Source organism: Lepidochelys kempii, chromosome 5 (assembly GCF_965140285.1).
Source record: "Lepidochelys kempii isolate rLepKem1 chromosome 5, rLepKem1.hap1, whole genome shotgun sequence".
NCBI lineage: Eukaryota > Metazoa > Chordata > Testudines > Cheloniidae > Lepidochelys > Lepidochelys kempii.
This window is the reverse complement of record NC_136384.1, coordinates 76,036,494-76,058,781: the sequence shown is the minus strand read 5'-3', so window position 1 is coordinate 76,058,781 and position 22,288 is coordinate 76,036,494. Positions and strand designations below refer to the sequence as shown.

Sequence of the window (22,288 nt, the reverse complement as noted above, 5' to 3'; positions counted from 1 at the left end):
GGTGCCAAGATAGGGATATGGGTTCCGTCTATAGCCCCACCACAGTTAGGGAATCCCATTGCAGCAAAGCCATCCACTATGACCTGCACATTTCCCAGGGTCACTACCCTTGATATCAGCAGATCTTTGATTGCGTGAGCTACTTGCATCACAGCAGCCCCCACAGTAGATTTGCCCACTCCAAATTGATTCCCAACTGACCGGTAGCTGTCTGGCGTTGCAAGCTTCCACAGGGCTATCGCCACTCGCTTCTCAACTGTGAGGGCTGCTCTCATCCTGGTATTCATGCGCTTCAGGGCAGGGGAAAGCAAGTCACAAAGTTCCATGAAAGAGCCCTTACGCATGCGAAAGTTTCGCAGCCACTGGGAGTCGTCCCAGACCTGCAACACTATGCGGTCCCACCAGTCTGTGCTTGTTTCCCGAGCCCAGAATCGGCGTTCCACAGCATGAACCTGCCCCATTAGCACCATGATGCATGCATTGGCAGGGCCCATGCTTTCAGAGAAATCTGTGTCCATGTCCTGATCACTCACGGGACCGCGCTGACGTCGCCTCCTCGCCCGGTATCGCGTTGCCATGTTCTGGTGCTGCATATACTGCTGGATAATGCGTGTGGTGGTTGATGTGCTCCTAATTGCCAAAATGAGCTCAGCGGTCTCCATGCTTGCCTTGGTATGGCGTCCGCACAGAAAGAAGGCGCGGAACGATTGTCTGCCATTGCTCTGACGGAGGGAGGGGCGACTGACGACACGGCTTACAGGGTTGGCTTCAGGGAGCTAAAATCAACAAAGGGTGTGCCTGTACATCAAGGAGTATTTCAGGCAGGACTGCACGGAGGGTTCCAATAAGAAATGGTGCACCTAAGTTATCGTTCTTATTGGAACAAGGAGGTTAGCCTGGCCTCTGATTGATACATGGCTAGATTAACCTCGCTGCGCCTTCTCTGTGACTGACTGCAGTGTGATCTAGACAGGGGAGGAGGAAAATGAGTCCAAAACAAATCTGGTCTATGTCTTGTTCTGACCCACTCCATCGATCCTTTACATCTTTGGCTGGCAGCAGACAAAAAAGGCGCGAAATGATTGTCTGCCCTTGCTTTCACGGGGGGAGGGAGGGTGGGAACGGGGTCCTGACGATATGTACCCAGAACCACCCGCGACAATGTTTTAGCCCCATCAGGCATTGGGATATCAACCCAGAATTCCAATGGGCAGCGGAGACTGCGGGAACTGTGGGATAGCTACCCACAGTGCAACGCTCCAGAAGTCGACGCTTGCCTCGGTACTGTGGAAGCGCTCCGCCGAGTTAATGCACTTAATGCACTTAGAGCATTTTCTGTGGGGACACACACACTCGAATATATAAAACCGATTTCAAAAAAACCGACTTCTATAAATTCGACCTAATTTCGTAGTGTAGACATACCCGGTCTATCCCCGACAAAAGCAGCATATAGACAGAGACCCTTTGTTTTTCTCCCTCCTCCCAGCTTTTGAAAGTATCTTGTCTCCTCATTGGTCATTTTGGTCAGGTGCCAGCGAGGTTACCTTTAGCTTCTTAACCCTTTACAGGTGAGAGGAGTTTTCCTCTGGCCAGGAGGGATTTTAAAGGGGTTTACCCTTCCCTTTATATTTATGACACTACCATTGAAAAGAACTGTATTCACATGTTCATTACACACCATTTGTTCCACATTCAATAGAGAATTTACACAAGCAAAAACAAAAAATTAGTCTGAGAAGGGACACTGAATACAGGATCAGGTGACTACAAAAACAAACAGGGATTTTGAAATTTTACAAATATTTTTAGATTTTTTTAAAAAACAATTCTTTTGTCCTCTCCACCTATGCACTCACTCGTAGCTGTCAGGTTTGATTGATCTGACTGCTGTATAGGTTCCCATTCCTTTAATTTTGAACAGCTTTAACAAAAACAATTTTCCTACTAAAGATATGGGGTGAAACTGAGTCAGCTGGCTATGAGTTTATGAAGAAGCTACTAACTTGAGAAACAGGTTCTAAAGGTGTTCAGAGTAAATACACATTAAATTTCTGAAGATGAACATGAATTGTATTTATCCTTATAAATTAAATTGAGGGGAAAATACAAGGAGTGTTTTCTAGCGTGTGGTGTTCATGGAGCTATATTTGGTATCCTTAAGGTCATGAGTTATAAGTTAACCTTGTAATTTGGTTATAAGTCTAGGGGAAATTCCCTTTAGAATTAGATATGAAATCACCTCAGTACATAATAAGTGAGTCCATTGTCCAAATTATACTGATATATCTATACGTAACTTAAACCATTTAACTGGCATCACTGAAATGAAAACTCCTGAGGTATTAAAACACTATTTTAAATGTTGATTGTATTTCTAAAATAAATAACTGGACTAGTGGAAATATGGCCAGGCTGCAGTTTATTTTAGAAGTTGTGCTATTACTGAAGAATTACTTCTTTAGATTAGAAGAAGCTATAGTGCTCTTCTTTAAAACACTAAAATATCCTATTTGAAGAGGAAATAATTGAAACAAAGCAGGAGTTCATGTGAAAAACATAATTTCCCTTCCCCCATGCTCCCTTTCAAACTCCATGCTCCAGGGCCCGTTTCAAGGGCCTTTGACCTGTCCTCTGGTCCATTCCCATCCTGCCATCCCACATATATGTTCTTCCAGCTCCTAGCAGCATTGTGGGAGAGGGAGTTTCTTGCTTCTCCCTGAGGCTTTAGTGGTCAGGGTTTGGTGTTTTCAATGCCTCTGCTTAGCTTTGATTCCTGATCAGGGAAACCTCTTGCCTGGGTGCCTTTACCAGGGCTGATCCCTGAAGGCGGGCTTCTTCATGGACCTGGTGTTTTGAATGTAGTGGATTTCAGTAACTTGTTTTTCCCTTTCAACTCTGTCATGTTTTTCTTCTTCATTCCTCTTTTCCCATCATGACTTTTTCAAACTCTGTTCTCTAGGGCCTGGTCTCAGTGTGCTCTTAAGCTTTGCTTTTGCCCATCCCACGTATGCCTTCCTCCACGTTGTATCAATATTGTGTGGAGAAAAATTCTAACTCCTTCTTCCTGGTTGTCGAGTGGTCAGGGTTTGGTGTGTCATTGCCATGGCCCAGGTTCGATTCTGGTTTTCCTTTTGCTGTCCTTCCTGAGGAGTAGTGAGGGTGAGTATGTACAGCAAGAATAGGAGGGAGGGGCCAGCTGCAGGGTGCCAAGTAAGCTGCGTCTGCCCATATGAAGTTGATGTTACAAGCTGTCAGGGTGGATAAAAATCAATAATTTTAAAAAATTAAATCAGATTTTTGGATAAAATATTTTTTGAGGAAAAAATCTATCTAAAGATATCTTTGAGCTAAAATGCATCTTAATTAAAACTATCTCATCATGGAATAGGGATTATAAATTCTAATTCTATAGTATGAGACAATATATTCATATAATGTTTAAGAGTCTATTGTCAATGAGTTCCAGTAGTTCACGGATTAGGGACCCAATCTTATGGGGTTCCAGGGGCTTCTGTATAAATTATTTAGGTTAATCTTTCTATCTACCCAATGGGACTCAGTGCTCAGTTTAGAAGATCCCATCAGAGATGCTTAGTTTTGCAGTTCTCAAACTGTGGATTTGTGTCGCCAGAGGTAACATGCTTGTTCACAGCAAAAATGTTTTTAAATAAATAAATATATAGAGGTGAGAAATAACAGACCTCAACCCTATTCTCCCTCTGCAAATTTATGTACACAGAGTCTCTAAAAGTGCAAAGTTTCAAAAAGTTCAATGAATAGAAGATTGTTGGGGGCGGAATAGATCTGGACAAGGAGAAGTCTGGAGATAAATGTGAGAAGGGAGGGACAGGCAGTAGAAACAAAAGTGAAACTGTTTGAGCAGCATATTCCAGAAGTCTTGAGGTCTTTCTGAGTGTAGCGTTCATTGATTTGAGATCTACCATACCATTCTCTCACTAGAAGGGAAAACCTATAATGGCAGCAGGCTGTAAACGAGACCCAGTTTGGGAATATTTTAATGAAGTTCCTCTACCTGTGGGTAAGACAGGCATGCGTGCAAAATACAAACAGTGCAACAAAGAAATGCAAGGCCTAGATGCCCAAATGAAGCAACATCATGAGAAGTGTTCCTTCTCGGGAGGAAGCTGTGTTGAAGATGATGAGAGGAACATGTCTGAACATGCCAGATCTTCAGGTTGGTAAACTTTTTTATTTCATACTTCTTTCCTAAGAATTGCCTGTCTTCCTTCTGAACTATTCTTGAATTCTCATGTTTGAGCAAAAAATATAGTTGTTACTCTATGGTACTATCATTTTAGATGCACTTGTGATAAAAAATAAATAGCTGAAATAGGCAGATCTTCTTTTTACAATTTCACCTTTCAGGTAGTACTGAGTGTCAGTGAATGCAATGAGTAATACTCAATGAGCAGTATGGTAATAATAATTAAATAACTGCATTGACTTGTTTTGTTTAGGAGAATCCCTCCTCAACATACAGAATTCTGAAGACTATCCACCTTCAAGATCACCATCATTTTCTATAGTTTCAGAGTTATCTGCCAATGATAGTGTTTCAGTCACATCACGTATGTCACATAGCCTCAGTATAACACCTGTAACAAAAAGGAGTAAAAAAAAAATCTCCATCATCCAGAAACAACCATAGGTAAATTTGTGATAAGAACCAGCAGATTACAAAAAGAGGTAATTGATGAATAAATTGCCTGGTTTGTTTATGCAACAAACTCTCCTTTCTGTATGATTGAGAATCCACACTTCATTAATATGGTTCAGTCATTAAGACCAGGATATAGTTCACCCAACAGAGCAGATGTCACAGGCAAATTTTTGGATAAAGTGTATGAAAAAGAAACTGAGTAGTGTGCAAAAGGTCTAGCGGGTAAAATTGTTAACCTAAGTCTTGATGGGTGGAGCAATGATCCACAATGTCCACAATGATCCTGTTGTATGTGCTTGTGTGACAACAGAAGAAGGGAATGTCTTCCTTCCAGAAACAACTGATACATCAGGAAATGCACACACAGCAGAATACTTACAAGAAGGAGCAGTAAATGCTATAACAAACTGGGAAAAAAATGCAAATGTCTAGTACGCAGCTTGGTCACAGACAATACTGCAAATGTATCCAAGATGAGAAGAAATTATTTAGAAGAGAGTGAAGAGAGTCCCAAGCTAATAACATATGGTTGCAGTGCTTCCGTAACAACCACTTTGCAGCAGCTGCTCTGAAAAAAGTGGGAGGAACCATGCTAATTCTCCCACAAGATGTGCGATGGAACTCAGTAGTGGACTGTTTTGAGCACTATATCAAGAACTGGCCTAATCTGATGACAGTTTGTGAACACAATCGTGAAAAAATAGATGTCACTGTCACAGCTAAAGTTCTCAACATTGGGCTTAAGAGAAACGTTGAACACATGCTGAAGCTTATTTCTGTAGCCTTGAAAAAAATGCAGGGAAATAGCTGTTTTAGTGCCGACGCTGTTTAAATTTGGAAGGAACTGAGTGAGATCTTAAAAAGAGAAATATGCAATGACAGAGGTAAATTACAAGCATTAAGAAAAGAATGGGACAAGCACTATCTCCAGGTCATTTTCTTGCAAATATTCTCAATACTCGGTACCAGGGTCAAACCCTTAACTCCTGAAGAAGAGGAGTTGGCTATGATATGGACATCCAGCAATCATCCCTCCATAATGTCAACTATAATAGGGTGAACCATTCAAGAAATATGTTTGCTGATGATGTTTTAAAGAAAGTCACACCAGTGAACTGGTGGAAGTCACTTAAGCACTTGGATTTAGAGACTGTTGAAGTGATAATCTCACTTTTAACAGCAGAAGCTTCTGCCGGTGTAGAAAGAATATTTTCTTCCTCTGGACTAATTCATGCCAAATTGAGAAATCGTTTGGGATCTGAAAAAAGCAGGAAAGCCTGTTTTTCTTTTCCAGATTATGAACAAACACGAAAATGAAGGTGAAGACGACTGAGTTAGCTGCAGAAGCCAATATTTTAAGTTTCTCACGTTGACCTGGCTGACCTAGTCGATTTAATTTTTGTGGTTTTTTTTATTTAACTTTTAGTTAAAAACAATTTTAACAAAAATAAACCTGATTTAAAAAAAAAAACTTGAATGATTAACTAAATTCAAAAATTCATGTGCTTGTTTTGTTAAAATTTTATATGTTTGCTGTTGAAGAAAAAAATCTAGAATACATAACGTCGTTGTTTTAGTTAACTAAAACAATTTAAATGTGTGTCTGGTGATGTTCTCCTTCTAATACAGCACGGCAAGAAAATCCTCCAAATATTAATGATTAACCTGTTGAATTGGAGATAGTTCACCTCCCAATGACTTCATAAATATCTGCTTCAATTACCTTTGGTAAATGAAATAACCAAACAACCATTCATTTTCTGAGATAGCTATAAAACTAATCTGAAAAGTTTTCAAAATAAATCACTTTAAAAATATATAGTGTGTACCTTCTAAAAATGAAACCTACATCTATCTCTGAATTGTGAAGAATATGTATTAAAGGTTATAACAACCAACAAGAATGCATTTTTATGTAGAAATCCATGATTAAATAGTCTTCCTAACTAGTGATTTAAATCATGAATTAAATCAATTTGATTTAAATCAAATCCACCCTGCAAGCTGTTCTTTTATTTTGTTTTGCAGCTGAACTGAACTGTGCTGTCAGGTACCAGTGACCTCGAGGTGGTAATGCCTGGCTCCTTCTGACAGAACCTTCTTAGTTCCATGCTCAGAGAAGGCAAGGTGAGTCTTTTGCCATGGCCCTTTCTCCTTCAGACTTTCCCCTGCCGCGTTTTGCTTCACATATGAGTAGTTGCCCAAGCAAAGCCCATGGTTCTTCCCTGATGGTCAAGTGGTGAGCGTTTGGTGGCCATGGGCTCTATTCATGGTCAAGGACCCTGCTTTGGTGCTTCTGCCAGGACTGATCTTTGGAGGCTGCTTTCATCCTCAGATAGGTGTTTTGAATGCAGCAAGTTCTAGTGTCTTATCGTAGAATCATAGAACCATGAGGTTAGATGGGATCACATCTAGTCTAACCACCTTCAGAGATATAGAATTTGTTGAGTCTAAACTATCCAAGACAGAAAACTTCCAGTGAAGGAGCTTCCACAAACGCTTGTTTTTCCCTTTCAGGTCTCTCTCTTTTTTTTTTCTTTCTTCTTCTTTTTCTTCGTTATTCCGTATCCTATGCACCCTCTTTCAAACTCCAACCTCCAGGGCCTGGTCTTGATGGGCTCCTGACCTATCCTGTGGCCAGTCCCTGTCTTGCCATCTCACTTATATGGTACTCCAGCTTGTTTCAGCATTGTGCAGATGGGGAATTTCTTGCCTCTTATCACTGGTCAGAATTTGGTGCTCTCATTGCCATGGACTGGATTCGATTCTCAGTCATGGAAGGCTTTCCCATTGTCCCTCCTCCTCAGGGATGGTAGGGTTGGTTATGTGCAGCAAGGATAGTGGGGAGTGGCCAACTTCAGGGTAGCCAGGAGGGTTGTGTCTGCATACAGGACAGCAATGCCACAAGCTGTCCTTGTGTTTCACCATGTAGCTGAATTGTGCTGTGCTGTCAGGTGCCAGTGGCCCTCAAGATGGCAGTTCCAGCGACAGGGTGAGTGATTTGGATTTGTTGCTGTCCACAACACAACTTAGGTATGATTCCTGGTCAGGGAAACCTCTTACCTTGGCGCCTCTGGCAGTGCTGATCCTTGGAGGCTTCTTTGAACGTAGCATACTCTAGTTCGGGGTTTGCCACATCGGGGTTTCCAAACTGTATGGAGGGCCAGGTAGGGGGAAGGCTGTGCCTCCCCAAACAGCCTGGCTCCTGCCCCCTATCCACCACCTCCCTCTTCCCGCCCCCCTCAGAACTCCCAACCTTCCCTGCTCCTTGTCCCCTTGCCCCCTCCTGGGATTCCCACCCCTAACTGCCCCCCAGGACCCCACCCCCTATCCAACCCCCCCGTCCCGACAAGCTCCCTAGGACTCCAATGCCTATCCAACCACCCCATCCCTTGACCCCTCTTCCCCCATCCAACCTCCCCCTGCTCCCCAACCTCCCCATCTAACTCCCCACCGGGACCTCACCTCCTATCCAACCCTCCTGATTGCCCTGACCCCTATCCACACCCCTTCCCTCTGACTGCCCTCCCCAGAACCCCTGACCCATCTAACCCCTTATCCAACCTCCTTGCACCATTACCATGCTGCTCAGAGCAGCAGGAGCTTGCACCCGTGCTGCCCAGCAGGAGCAGTGGGCCAGAGTGCTGGCAGTGCAGCAAGCTGAGGCTGCGGGGGAGGGGCCGGGGGCTAGCCTGCCTGGCCTGGAGTTCAGGAGCCAGGCAGGATCTGGCCTGCAGGCCATAGTTTGCCCACCTGTGCTCTAGTTTCTTTCTTTCTTCCTGTGCTCCCTTTCAACCTCCCAGCTTCCAGGGGCTGTTCTCAATGGGCCTTTGATTTGTCCTCTGGCCTACCGTACCCCCGACTCCCACACACGTTCCTCCACCTCATGTCAGCATTGTGCAGAGAGGGTGCCTCATGTCTTTTCTCCCTGCTGGTCCAGTGAGCCAGAGGTAACATTGGTATGACATGTTAGATTTCACAGCAGAATTAAGTGGAAATGTTTTTATTCATATGCTAGCAGATAATCAGCAGGGAGCGGACGAAAGGGTAACAAAGTTGAGAATGTGTTTTTGGAAATCCTTGCTTGCCCCCACACGTGGAATAGGAGGGACAGTTTATTCTGTGAGTCTATATTGTCTTTCTGTCATGGTTCTCAAACTGTTCTACATATAAAATCTCTGTGAACTAGATTAGTTTTATAGAAATGGAATCTATGGCTGAGAGGTTGAGCATACCCCAACTGTACTTAATTTTGGAGGGAAGGCACTAAAGCAAAAATTCTCAAATGCAGGGGTCACGAACTTTCAGCCTCCATCCCAAACCCTGTTTTGCTGGTGGTAAATATATCAAGTGTTTTTAATTTATTTGGGGGGGTTGCACTCCGAGGCTTGCTATGTGAAAGGGAGCACCAGTACAAATGTTTGAGAATCACTGCTGTAAAGTTACAAACTTTACAGTTGGTGAAACTTGGTGTCTCCATTTATTGGGTAATTACCTCAATTAAAGATTATATAGTTATTTACACAACAGGAATGAATCTCACATGAGTTGAAGTCTCTTGCATCAATGTTATGTCATTTTGGGCATCTTCTGATGTTCTACATTTGGACCTTGGCAGGTTGAAAAGCATGATTGTTGGGGAGGAGGAGAATAAATAGTAGAAAGAAATCAGTGCAGTAACAGATAAAGTGTGTGAAAAGGTGGAAGAGAAAAAAGGCAGATATACAGAATAAGGATAGAAGGTGAGTTGTATGGTGGCAATGTACAAGGAAAAAGAAAAATATATTAAAAAAAACTGAATAGTTTCTTTAGTTAATATGAGCAAAAGAAAAGCAGTATCAAGTTACAAACAAAAATGGATTTTAGGGCAAGAAGAAGAAAGGGAGGAAGACAATTACATTTTTTTTATTTTTCAGAAAGTTATTTGTTCAATGTGCTGAATCTGTGATTTAGAAGTGACCTGGCTATTTCTAGTAAAAATAAAATACTTAGTCTCCTACCCTTTGGCCATGTTCCGGCTGTGATTCTGTGCCCTTTGAACACTGTCACCCTCTTTTTATAAGGATTGACAGGTACAGTATAATTTGCAGTTTCCTTTACACTTAAAATAAGATGGTGGTACATAACATTTCAAATTCAAGGGCACCCCAATATTTGCTGAATATTGTTCTAAATATTCATTTCCTATGATTAGCAGCTGAGCTTCCTAAAATGCAGAACAAGAAAATCTCTCAAATGCCACATTAATGTATAATAAATACAAATATCCTTCAGACAGCATCTTTTGCTCTACAGGTATGCAGCTTCAGGTAGCTCCTCATGGTTTTCTGTTTTACATGTGACCCTATCTCAGAATGTGAGTAGATAATCAAGAGGGTTTTGGCTTCCAAATCAACTAGAAGGCAATAGTGCAAAACTAGTTTGGATCATGAAACAGAACTGGATTGGGTAGCAACACAAGGATGTGATCCCGTTAAATACTATAATTCACAACCTAAATTTAAAAAATTGATCCCACGCTTCTGACTTAAAATTGACTGACTTTAAAACCACACCTATATTAACTGTAAATACCGAAACATGACACTTTTTGCTTCATTTGTGCATGTGACACTGCTTTGTGTACAATTATCTAACTGTGATTAGGTTCCTTACAAAGCCACAAGAGAAAAATTGAAAAAAGTGATTGTAAAAGCACAAAAATTAGCGTGTGTGTGTCAAGACCAGAAGTAGTAACCGAAACTGCTTTTAACTCAATTTTTCATATTGACTAGATTTTAAGTTGACAGTGTTCCTTTTTAAAAGGCACAAATACACCAAAAGACAACTCACTTTGTTACCAACACACACAAATTACTTATTGAAATTGTCAGATATCATGAAATGTATGATCTATAAAAAGTAGTTGCAACAATGGCATTCTAAAAGGTTGAGTCTCTGCATGGTCATTTATTTTAAAGATTATGCATCTGGTAAATACATCATGTTTTTACATAATTTAATGTTTATTAGCTTACAATAATTATAAACTTCACTGAAAATACTCATTTGTTCCCAGACATTGCTTTTCTGGTATAAGCACATAGGTTTGCCAAGTAAACTGAAGGAAAAAAGTGCAGTTCTGCTCAGAAAGATGACTAAAGTGACAGTGAAGTTCAACATCTGAATGACTTCTATATCAAATCTGCTCAGTTTACAAGTGAAAGGATGGCTTTCCCAAATTGCCAATGCACTTAACTGAGCTGGAAATCTGAAAAGTTAAATTACATTATTCTGGTTTGCAATTAACAAATTCTGCAAATGAAATTTAGGCCCAAATGGTGAAAATACTTAATTATGCACAGTTGAGTAATCTCAGTTAATTCAGTGGGGATGTAAAATTATTTACATGCCTAAGCATTTACAAGATCAGGGTTTTAATTGTGTTAATGCATGAGCCACTGATAGCTATGTGGGCTTTGTGATTCTAACAGGAATAAGTATTACCAATATATTGGTCACTAAGCAGATATAATAATGCACACAGATCTAGTGAGTAAGACGGTGCCATTTTAAGCCAGCCACTTCCGTTCTGTCACTGTACTTTAAACTTAGTCTCAAGACATGAACAAAATGTTAGTGAAACTTTAATTATTCTTCCCTATATTAAACAGCTGTAATAATTTTGAAATGCTGTCACAGGTTTCTCCATAGCACAAAAAAAAAAAATTGCTGTATTGCACAATTTGTAAATTCAGGTTATGTGCATAAAAACCATCTTAGTGTTCACATGGCAATTTGCTAAACATACATTTAAAACTATAATACAATTTACAAAATTTTTAGACAATTCTACTCTTAAAAGTATCCTGAGAATATTACAAAGTTTATTTTACAAGCCCTTCATTTCTATGCTTTGTTTATCCCCTCAATCGGACGAGTTTATTTTACATGAAATATTGTTCCTTGCTTTGTTGCTGTATTTTACAATGTATCTTTTAACAAAATAATATACCATTTTCATTTGAGTAACTAAACAGCTTCGTATCTAGTCAAATTATAAATTTCTACATTTTTGGAATAGGTCAGGAAAAGTAACAGAAAAATGATTTCAGAAACTGTTAGCTTGTTAAAAAAGATTCAAAGGCTTTGTGCATTTTTAATATTTTGGTCAGGTATTTAGGTTATGCTATTTTACATTTTGACAAAAGAAAAATCCCCAATATCTTCAATACATTTCTTTGATTTTTAATATAATTTGTAAATCTACAGTCTATTTTATACAACTAAGGTCAAGTACTTCGCTCTTGTATTTTTATTTGCTTTTTTCTTTTTAAAGGTGCTTAGAAAGATAGACAAGTACTGGAAACAAATTCAGCATCTTTTGGCTAAATACAAAAGTCTCACTGGAAAAAATGCAAAATATTTAAGTTGCTTCCTCTCTTTACAGTTACTTAAATAAATACCCTTTATCTAAAGATAAATTCTAATTTCTTATCCTATACACACCTGTCTGTAGTTTGTCTAGTCAAGATTAAAGCTTCACACATGTAATCTTTATACAGTTTTATTAGGAAGATATCCATGTATTTGCATATTTTGAAAAGGGGGAGTTCAGGGTTAAAAATATAGGCTTTTTTAAAGGTAAGACTGCCATTCTGCTGACAGTGTTTCAAGCTATAGCATAGAAAACCCAAGTTATGGAATATCCTTCAGTTTCTTATACCTTGGTGAGAGGAAAAAGGGCTCAGGTGAGCTGCGGAGGTAACCAGCTTGGATTCCACAAATGGGAGGGTGATGGTGGTTCATCATATCAGTGTCCCATGGGCCAGTTCCTTCTATGGCATAAGCATCTGCTTCAGAGGCGGAGGTTTGCTTATTTTCTAGACAGGGGCAAACACTTATTCATGGCTGCCAAAGAGTAAAGATTTGTAGGGAGACATTTGTCAGAGTAAAGGGGTATCGTGCTATAAGGTTTCCATCTGGACCTGGCCTGGGAGAAGGCTAAGTGTTCAGTGTGAGAAAAGCTCTGAACAGAGAGGTTACCACAAAAGGGGAAAAAAAACATTTCAGCAACATATTGTGTGTGCACATATATTATAAATATATATAATATATATTTTACAGAGTCATCTATGATTCCTACATTAGGCAATATAATCCAAATCTGAAGGACTTTGTTAATCTTTAAGGCATCACGGACTTAAGCTCCAGGAAATAAATATGAACACAGGAAAGCAAAAATCTTTGTGGCACCAATTGTAAAAATATCATTGGTACATGACATTTGTTGGCATTTCCATGAAAAATATCAGAAAAGTTACACGCAGTATTGACAAATATCAGAGCATAAATTTCACTTCATTTTTCAACACTTCATTTACTGGGCTAAATTGATCAGGCAGGATTCTCATTTTTACTGTTCCATCAGCTCCACAGGAGAATATGTGATTTGCTGGTCCTGTCTCAATCTGCATGACCCCTGTCCCAATGTTTCTGAAGATTGACTGTCGAGCATGCTCATTGATGAAAGTGTGAAGAAGATTAAAGGTAGATAAACTCCATACCTGAAAATTATTAAAACAAATAATCAGTAATGTTTATGCTTTCTCAACTCACTGAAAATCATTAATGAAAACTCAGACCACCTAGCTTGATCAGATGTTTTTCATCTTTTTGACAGTAATGGCACATTCATACTTGGTCTTCATTTTCAATCACTAATATTCTGATAAATATTTAAGTATAAAAATGCCATAAGGTAACATCAAGGTTGCACAGTTAAACACTGAAGTCAGGAAATGCAAAAGTTAAGACCTACTGAATGATCCATTTCCCTGGCAATGAAAAATTCTAGTTGAATATTTTTAAAGAGGGATTATAATTTTGCAAATACTTAGTATGAAAAAATTATACAATGCCGTGTCCCACCAAATTAAAGTTACCTTTATATTGCCTTCTGCAGATCCTGTAACGAAGTATTCTTCTGCAGGATCCACAGCAATTGCTTTAACTGGAGAATCATGACTCTGGAATAGCTGTCGTTGTTGCTTTTGGCGAAGATCAAGTATACAAGTAAAGCCTTTTCTGCCTCCTGATATTAAAAGCTGATGTTTTGGAGCATATGCTAGCACAGTTGCCCCACTATCATGGCAGATAAAAGCTAAAATACAAAACAAAGGACGTTAGAGAACATAATACATTAGCTTTAGCCTCCTCTTCAGCACTAATGGTTTAACACAATAGCAACAGGAACAGGTTACTGAATTAGATGGAGTAGTGATCTGATCCAGCACAACAATTCCTATCTATGATAGCGGCCAGTTACAGATACTTCTAAGAAAGGCACAAGAAACCCTGCAGTATACAGTTAAGAAGTAACCTGCCCACAGGGAAAGTTTCTCTTACCCCTTCTAGTTATAGGTTGTCTTATGTCCTGAAGCATGAGGGTTTCCTCTTTCCCCAAAAAACTTTTTAATCCTTGCTAGTGTAATGCTAGAGGATATCCATATAAATGTTTAATCTTTCTTTCAATCCTGTTAAACTTAGTCTCGATATCTTGTGACAAAGAGTTCTACAGACTACTTGTGCACTGTTAAACATATTTCCTTTAATTATTTTAAAGCTGCTGCCTTTGTTTCCTTGAATATTGTTCCTGTTCTTTTGTAACCAGAATTGGTAAACAAGAGGTGCTTGAACCTTATCAGGACTGCAGTCGGAGAAGGAAGATGACAGTAATCAGTAGAGCTGGCCAAAACTCTTGAGTGTGTATTTCATTGACTGAAACCAAGTTTTCCAAAATTTCCAGCAGACTGGAAATTCTGAACAATTTCATTTCAGAAACACCAAAACATGCTGTTTCTGAAATAAAATATGCTCCCCAGATTCCCTGGCAGCTGCTGAAAGAAACTGACATGATTCTTGTCAGATCTGCTGCAGCCCACCACTGAATAGCATTAATGAAACTGACCAGTGAAAATGTACCCCCCCACCATCAAAAAAAATTTCCTTATCTGGTACAGTAACTAACTGGAATTCTTCGAGATCGTGTGGTTCCTGTATGTAGTCCACTGTGGATGTGTTGTGTTCTGTGCACTGGATACTGGAACATTTTTGCTAGCAGCTTCAATTGGCCCATGCCTGTGCCCTCCTCCTCATGCTCCAAACTAAAATCATAAAGGGGAGGCATGGACCCGGCCAGTTCCTTTTCTATTACTAAAGGATCAGAAGCAGAGGGGAAGGAGAGCATCACAGTGAAACACAGATGAGGAACACACACCTTGAACAACTCCAGTTACTGTACAAAGTAACTAACTTCTCTTTCTTCAAATGATGGTCTATGTGTGTTTTCCACGGTAGGTGACTGAAACAATATTCACTGAAGAGGAGGAGGGTGTGAGGACCTCTGTGGTATCGATGACCGGAGAATTACTATGCCAAAAGATGAGTCAGCTGCCAAAGCTTGCACCAGGACATAGCATCTTGTAAAGGTATGAACGGAAGCCCGTGTTGCTGCTTTACAAATTTCAGTGAGAGGAACATCACAGTGAGACTACTAAAGCAGCCTTGGCACTAGTTGAGTAGGCTCTCTCACACCTTAAGGAAGGGAGTGTCTGTTAATTTGTAACACAACAGAATGCAGTGCAGCCTGAAATCCACTTTGACGAACAGAATATTTCGCCTTTTATCAGGTCAGCAAAAGATATAAAAAGTCTATTTCCTGAAATATTTTGTTCTTTTTGTAGGTAGAACACCAGAGCCTGATGGACAACTAGAGAATTAAGTCTCCAGTCCTCCCTGGTAACATACAGCTTTGGAAAGATGACAGGTAACTGAATTGTTTGATTCAGACAAAAATCTGAGATTACTCTTGGAATAAATTGAGGGTGAAGTCAAAGAAACTTTGTGTTTATGGAATACTGTACGGTAGATCAGCCATATGGGCTCCCAGCTCTCATCCTTTTCTTGCTGAGGTGATGGCCGGCAGAAAAGCAATCTTCACAGACATGTGGGTCAAAGAGCACAAGGCCAGGAGTTCAAACAGATGCCTTAATGCTGAGAGGATCAGGTTGAGATCCTGTGATGGAATAGGCCTTTCAGGAAATAGTCATCCCAGGATGGGTGAAAAAGGAGTGATTATCATTTGGAGGATGACTGGCACTGACAGCTGCTAAGTGTACCCAGAGGAAGCTAAAAGGAAAGACCTGAAGTCTTTAAGGAAAGAAGATATTCCAATAAGTTATGGATCTCAGAATCCTCAGGGTTACCTGGCAATGTTGACACCAGACAAAAAACCTTTTCTACTTAACTAAGTAGCATTTTCTAGTGGAGTCCTTCCTTCTATTGTTAAGGATGGCCTGAACTGCTTTCAAACATGTCCTTTTTAGGTTCAGCACCCACCCAAATGCCAGGCTGTCAGGTGGAGGAAAGCCTGACTGGGGTGCCTGACCTTGCTCCCTATGCTGGGTCAATAGGTCAGGCAATAGGTCAAGGGAGGACTGGATATTGATGAATGGCATGCAGACGTTGAAGGATGTTGGGGAACCAGAATAGCCTGGGCAATCAGGAGGACCACTGATCCATCTTGCTTGATCTTCCTGAGAACCTGAGGCAAAATGGTTGGTTTGAGAGGCATGTGTTAGTTGTCCTGACCAACAAGTAGTACATCTCTCCGGAGCCCTGACTTTAAGCCCCTCAGAACATTAGATTTTGTCTTAAGAGAACAAATAATGCACAAACAGATCCCAAGACCAAACCACCTTTCCCCTCCCTTCCCCCCATTGTTGAAATATGCTCTGCACTATGGAATCATGTTGCTTCCATTTGCAGTCCTCGGGGAAGTGTCTGGTGCAGCTGTCTGCCAATGTGTTGTGTGTCCCTGGAAGATGCACTGCCTACAGCGTGATTTGGTGGTCAACACTGACCAGTTCCAATGACTGACATCTTCTAGAGAGATGGAGCTCACTCATCCTTGTTTGTTGATGTATGCTTGTCATGTTGTCGGACATCACTTGAATATGTAGCATTTGTATGAGTGGTAGGAATAGTTTGCAGGCTTAGTAGACTGCACACATTATTAGGTGGTTTATGTGATCCGAGACTCTTGGGAGTCCACATCCCTTGTGCTGTATACTCAACTAGATGGGTGCCCCACCTTAACAAGGAGGCACCTGTGATTAATGACTTATCCAGTGGGAGGAGAATAAAGGGGGCACCCCCCAATCCCCTCCTGTGCACACTTGTTCTCTGTTCTCCTGCAAGGCTAGAGAAGTTTGCACGCTGTGGGGAAGCTAATGATTCCTTATCAGAGCACGACAATACTAGTGGTGTAGGAGATGCTTGGGCATTCTTTTTTGTCACTATTATGGTAGATCCCACTCCTGCAGATGGTGCCCATCTCAGAGCACTCTTGCTCTTTGGAGCCAGGAGATTGGTACCTTGCCCCTTCTGAGCTTGATCCTCCTGCAGCAGGTCATGGAGTCTCATCCAGCTTTGATGGTGTCAAGGAAGAGGCCACTGTGCTTGGAAGTGCGCTTCTCAGTACCTCTGCCTGTTGTACAAGGGGGGCTGCTGAGCCTGGGGCCTCATTGTGCAAACCATAATGAATCTTTGAAGGCATACTCATGGCCTTGGCAAGTTCTGCTGCAGAAGAATCAGCAAATGCTGCCCTTCAAGGGGACATGAGTTTGCACAAGGCAATTGAGGCACTTTAAGTGGTTATCATTGGCTGGGAAAGCCTGGGGGCAGGAGACATCTTTCTTGAATCTCAGGCTCTTGGGCACAATAGTCACCCTGTATAGGGGCAATACAGGGAGACTTCCACCCATCCCTAAAACTATCCTAACAAAGAACTATTTAGAAAGTAAAAAAAAGACTGTTTACCATTATTTACAGGTAACATGTTAAGGACCATAGAAAATGCTATGGACATTGAAGGGTTCTCTCTGATCATGAGGAGGTAGAAAGGAACTGGAGAAGGCCTGCACTGCCCCTTATGCCCTTAGTTCAGTGCAAAAGAAGGAGAAGGTCACAGGCATGGACAAATGGACACTGCTAGCAACACTTTTCTAGTCTCAGGCATATGGAGGGCATGTGCTCGCACAGCAGAATGCACATCGGGACCATCACTTGAAGTGGAGCTCATGCTAAGTGCCACTTTAGCTGAAGTATAGTTTAAACGGTATAGGATTGGACAGTGTATGAAAATAAAGATGCAGCACATATTTTAAAAAAAATATGGCAAGTGTGATCTTTAGAGTTCCAGTTTGAGAAGTAGCTATGTTAACGGGCACCACTTTACTCAGCACATTTGCTCACTGTTCATATTGGGACAGTATAGTTTTGATGGCCTCTATCTCAACAGAAGGGCTCAATCTCCTCAGGGAGAAGCTGGCTAGCGTAGTTAAGAAACATTAAACTAATAGCAAAAGGAGAGGATAAAAAGAGGGAAGATACAAGCATTCAGCAAAACTGAGTTGAGAACAAAGCTAATCAAGGAAGAAAAGGACATGAAGAGGAATTCCTGAATTGCCTATACACCACTGCTCGCAGCCTGGGTAAGACAAACAAAAGGAATTGGAATTGCTCATTTATGAGCACAAATTTCATCTAATTGCTATTACTGAAACCTGATGGCCGATTTGCACTATTGGAGTGTTAAAGAGAACAGTTATAACCTATTTAAGAGGGACTGAGTGGGCAAAAGGGAAGTGGGAGTGGCACTCTGTCAAAAATGTCATTACCTGTTTAAGTCACTGATAACTCAGAAGAAAATTATCTTGAATGCTAACAGATCAATGTCCTAACAGAAAACATATAAGGTGGGGTATTAGTGTCTGCCACAGACCACCAAATCACACTAGGGAACAAGATGACTGCCTCCTTACACACCTATCTATATAGGAAATAAATGAATTAGATATGGGGAAAAATGCGTGATCACAGAAGACTTCAATCTGAGTGACATGCTGGAGGTCTCATGCTGCCAGTACTAAAACATCCTTGGAATGTCTAAACATCATAGAGGACACCTTCCTACTTCAAAAAATACTACAATCAACACAGGGCGAATTCTTTATTAGATCTTGTCCTAACAGTTTAAGAGAAATTGATCACAGAATTAAAATTAGTGGTAGCTAAGGTACAAGTGATCATGGCATGTGTGATCATATTTATAATGTGCAAACAGAATCAAGTTCAGACCAATAATATATATGCTTGCTGCTTTAATAATCCAGGCCAGTAATATATACATATACACTTGATGCAGAATTTCACAAAGCTGAAACAATTATGAGCCAAACAGCTGGGAGGAAGAATTTAAAACAGAAAAATCTGAACCATAATTGGGATTAATTTAAGAACACCTTACTAGATGTCCCAAAAGCAACAATCCCATAATTAAGGAAAAAGGCTGTGCTGATTAAATAGCCAGTCTGGAACAGAGGGGACGTGAAGGCAGCTATAAAAATACATGTATAACAAATGGTAAAAAGTTGATAGTAATGAATATAAATCAGAAGCTTGGAATTGTAGAAAATTGATAAGGGAAGCAAAGGGATACAAGGAGGAATCTATGTCCCACAGAGTTAGCGCAATCAGGAGGAGTTTTTAAAATATTTTAGAAACAAAAAAAATTGGGACAGTGGTATTGGTCCATTACTAGATGGAAATGGTAGAATTATCAATAATGCAGAAAAGGTGGAAGTGTTAAATATTTCTGTTCTGTATTTGGGGACAAAACAGATGATAGAGTCTCATCATATGTTAACAACACTCTTTCCATTCTACTGGTATCTCTGGAGGATGTTAAACAGAAGCTACTTAGAGCTAGACATTTTTAAATCAGCAGGTCCAAATAACTTGCATCCAAGAGTTTTAAAATAGCTTGGTAAGCAGCTTGCTGGACCATTAATATTGTTTATCAATAAGTCTTGGAACATTGGGAAGTTTCAAAAGACTGGAAGAAGGCTAATGTGCCAATTTTTAAAAAGGTCAAATGGGATGACCCAGCTAAATATAGGTCTGTCACCCTAAAATTGATCCTGGGTAAGATAATGCAGCAGCTGATACGGGACTTGATTAATAAAGAATTAAAGGAGGGTAACATTCTTAATGCATATCAAGATGAGTTTATGGAAAATAGATCCTGTCAAACTAATTCGGTATCTTTTTTTAAAATGAGATTTACCTTTATCAGCAAAAATTGTAAAGTGTTGATGTAATATACTTTGACTTGGTGCCGCGCAACATTTAATTTAAAAAATTAGAATGGCATACATGAAATGGATTAAAAACTGACTAACTGATAGGTCTCAAAATGTAATTGTGAGCAGGGAATCATCATCAAATGGGTTTGTTTTGAGTGGGGTTTCAAAGGGATTGGTTCTCGGCTCTATGCTGTTTATCAGCAAAACACATAAAATCATCACTGATGAAGTTTGTAGATGACACAAAAATTGGGGGAATGATAAATAATGAAGAGGACAGGTCACTGATTCAGAGTAATCGGGATCGCTTGGTAAACTGGGTGCAAGCAAACCATATGCATTTTAATACAAAGGTAATACTAAAGGTAAATGTATACATCTAGGAACAAAGAATGTAGTCATACTTATAGGATGGGGGGCTCCAGCCTCGGAAGCAGTGACTGAAAAAGAGTTGGGAGTCATGGTGGATTATCAGCTAAACATGAACTTCCAATATGATGGTGTGACCAAAAGAGGTAATGCAATCCGAGAATGCATAAAGAGAATTTTCAAGCAGTAGAGAGGTTATTTTACCTCTATATTTGGCACTAGTGTGACCACTGCTGTAATACTGTGTCCAGTTCTAGTGCCCACAATTGAAGAAGGATGTTGATAAATTGGAAAGCTATGAGAATGATAAAAGGAATAAAAAAAAACCATGCCTTATAGTGATAAGCTAAACAGATTGAGCTCCTTGAGTCTAACAGAAGGTCAAGGAATGACAGAGTCTATAAGTACCTGCATGGGAAACAAATATTTAATAATAGGCTCTTCAATCTAGCAAAGAAAGATATAACATGATCCAATGGCTGGAAGATGAAGCTAAACAAACTCAGACTGGAAATAAGGCATACATTTTTGACAGTGAGTAATTAACAATTGGAACAATTTACCCAGCGGCTGTGGTGGATTCACCATCACTGACAATTTATAAATCAAGATTGCATAATTTTCTAAAAGATCTGCTCTAGGAATTATTTGGGGAAGTTAAGTTCTATGGCCTGTGCTATCCAGGAGGTTAGAATAGAGGAGCACAATGGTCCCTTCTGGCTTTGGAATCTACGCTGACAAAAACGTTAATGGTTGCTAGATATTAAATAAGCCTGCCCTACTTATTAGGACCCTATCATTAGATGCTAAGATTATGAAAAATGGGTCTCATTCTAGGTTGAGTTTGAAGAGCTGGCAGTGAGACAAGTCCTATTTAAAATCATAGAAATGTAGTGCTGGAAGGGACCTTGAGGGGTCATAAAGTCCAGCCTCCTGTGCTGAGATAGGGCTAAGTAAACCTAGACCATCCCTGATAAGTGTTTGTCCAAACTGTTCTTAAAACCCTGCAATGACTGGGATTCTACAACCTCCCTTAAAAGCCTATTTCATTAACTATCCTGATAGTTAGGAAGTTTTTCCTATTATCTAACCTAAATCTCCCTGGCTGCAGATTAAGCCCATTACTACTTTCAGAGGACATGGAGAACAATTAATCGCAGTCCTCTTTATAACAGCCCTTAACATATCTGGAGACTTATCTCCCCTAAGTCTTTTTTCTCAGTGGTTCTCAGACTTTTATACTGGTGACCCTATTCACACAGCAAGCCCCTGAGTGTGACCCTCCTTATAAATTAAAAAACACTTTTTAAAATATTTAACACTATTATAAATGCTGGAGGTGAAGCAGGGTTTGAGATGGAGGCTGACAGCTCACAACCCCCCATATAATAAGCTCGTGACCCCCTGAGGTGACTATAAGTACGGAGTTGCCGAATCCATTTTGAAGAAAAAAACACAAGAAAGGGAATTGTGCACTGATACCTTCTACTGTTAAGTCACTAAGAGAGCTTGCCACAGAGAGGGACAAATCCTTAGGTGCTGTAAACTGACATCGCTCTTATGACTGAAATGGAGCTATGATAATTTATACCAGCTGAGGACCTGCCCAGTATATTTTTATTTTTTAATGCACCATTCACAATAATTTACTTAGACACTATGGAGAAAGACACTATCATGAAAGACTGTTTATAAACATATTTTGCAACTAATGAAGATAGCCACAACGATTTATCCGTATGGACCATCAAAATTAAGTAAAAACAGTAATGATTTAAAAATCTTACAAGAAAACTCCAGAATTATTTATAATTTAAAAGTATTCCCTTGAAGTACAACATTTGTTACTGTGTTTTTACTTACCATGCACTAAACTATTTGCAGGTGCAACTAAGGTATCCCACAAACATATATTTCTGTAAAAGAAAAAGAAAAATATATGCTGAACTTAATTTAACTGACTTTACTACTAACACAGGTTGAAGAGAAAAGGGACTTACTTCATATATTTGAAGTAGTGCGGCCAATATCTAAACATTTCACACAA

At 40.0% G+C, this 22,288-nt stretch overlaps 1 protein-coding gene and 1 long non-coding RNA gene across 8 annotated transcripts in view; one reads left to right on the top strand and one right to left on the bottom strand.

Moving 5' to 3' along the window:
• Positions 1 to 2,389: 2,389 nt before the first annotated feature.
• Positions 2,390 to 15,564, top strand: LOC140911541 (uncharacterized). 4 transcript variants are annotated; one of them, XR_012159036.2, is made up of 8 exons: positions 2,390 to 4,198; positions 4,482 to 4,672; positions 6,314 to 6,412; positions 6,713 to 6,811; positions 13,095 to 13,213; positions 13,629 to 13,738; positions 15,023 to 15,153; positions 15,409 to 15,564. It is a non-coding gene; the product is annotated as an uncharacterized LOC140911541 (long non-coding RNA). The 4 variants fall into 4 exon arrangements; XR_012159035.2 differs by lacking the exon at positions 2,390 to 4,198 and having other exon boundaries at positions 4,231 to 4,672; XR_012159039.2 differs by lacking the exons at positions 4,482 to 4,672; positions 6,314 to 6,412 and having other exon boundaries at positions 2,405 to 4,198.
• The window catches only part of DMXL1 (Dmx like 1), a 146,007-nt gene continuing 134,332 nt past the window's right edge, over positions 10,614 to 22,288 (bottom strand). For all 4 annotated transcript variants that reach the window (XM_073344772.2, XM_073344775.2, XM_073344773.2 and 1 more), the window contains 3 exons: positions 22,105 to 22,157; positions 13,609 to 13,826; positions 10,614 to 13,230 (listed from right to left, as the gene is read on the bottom strand). In XM_073344772.2, the coding sequence (XP_073200873.2) occupies positions 13,006 to 13,230; positions 13,609 to 13,826; positions 22,105 to 22,157 (496 nt within the window). In that variant the 3' untranslated portion in view covers positions 10,614 to 13,005. The remainder of the gene's footprint in view (positions 13,231 to 13,608; positions 13,827 to 22,104; positions 22,158 to 22,288) is intronic.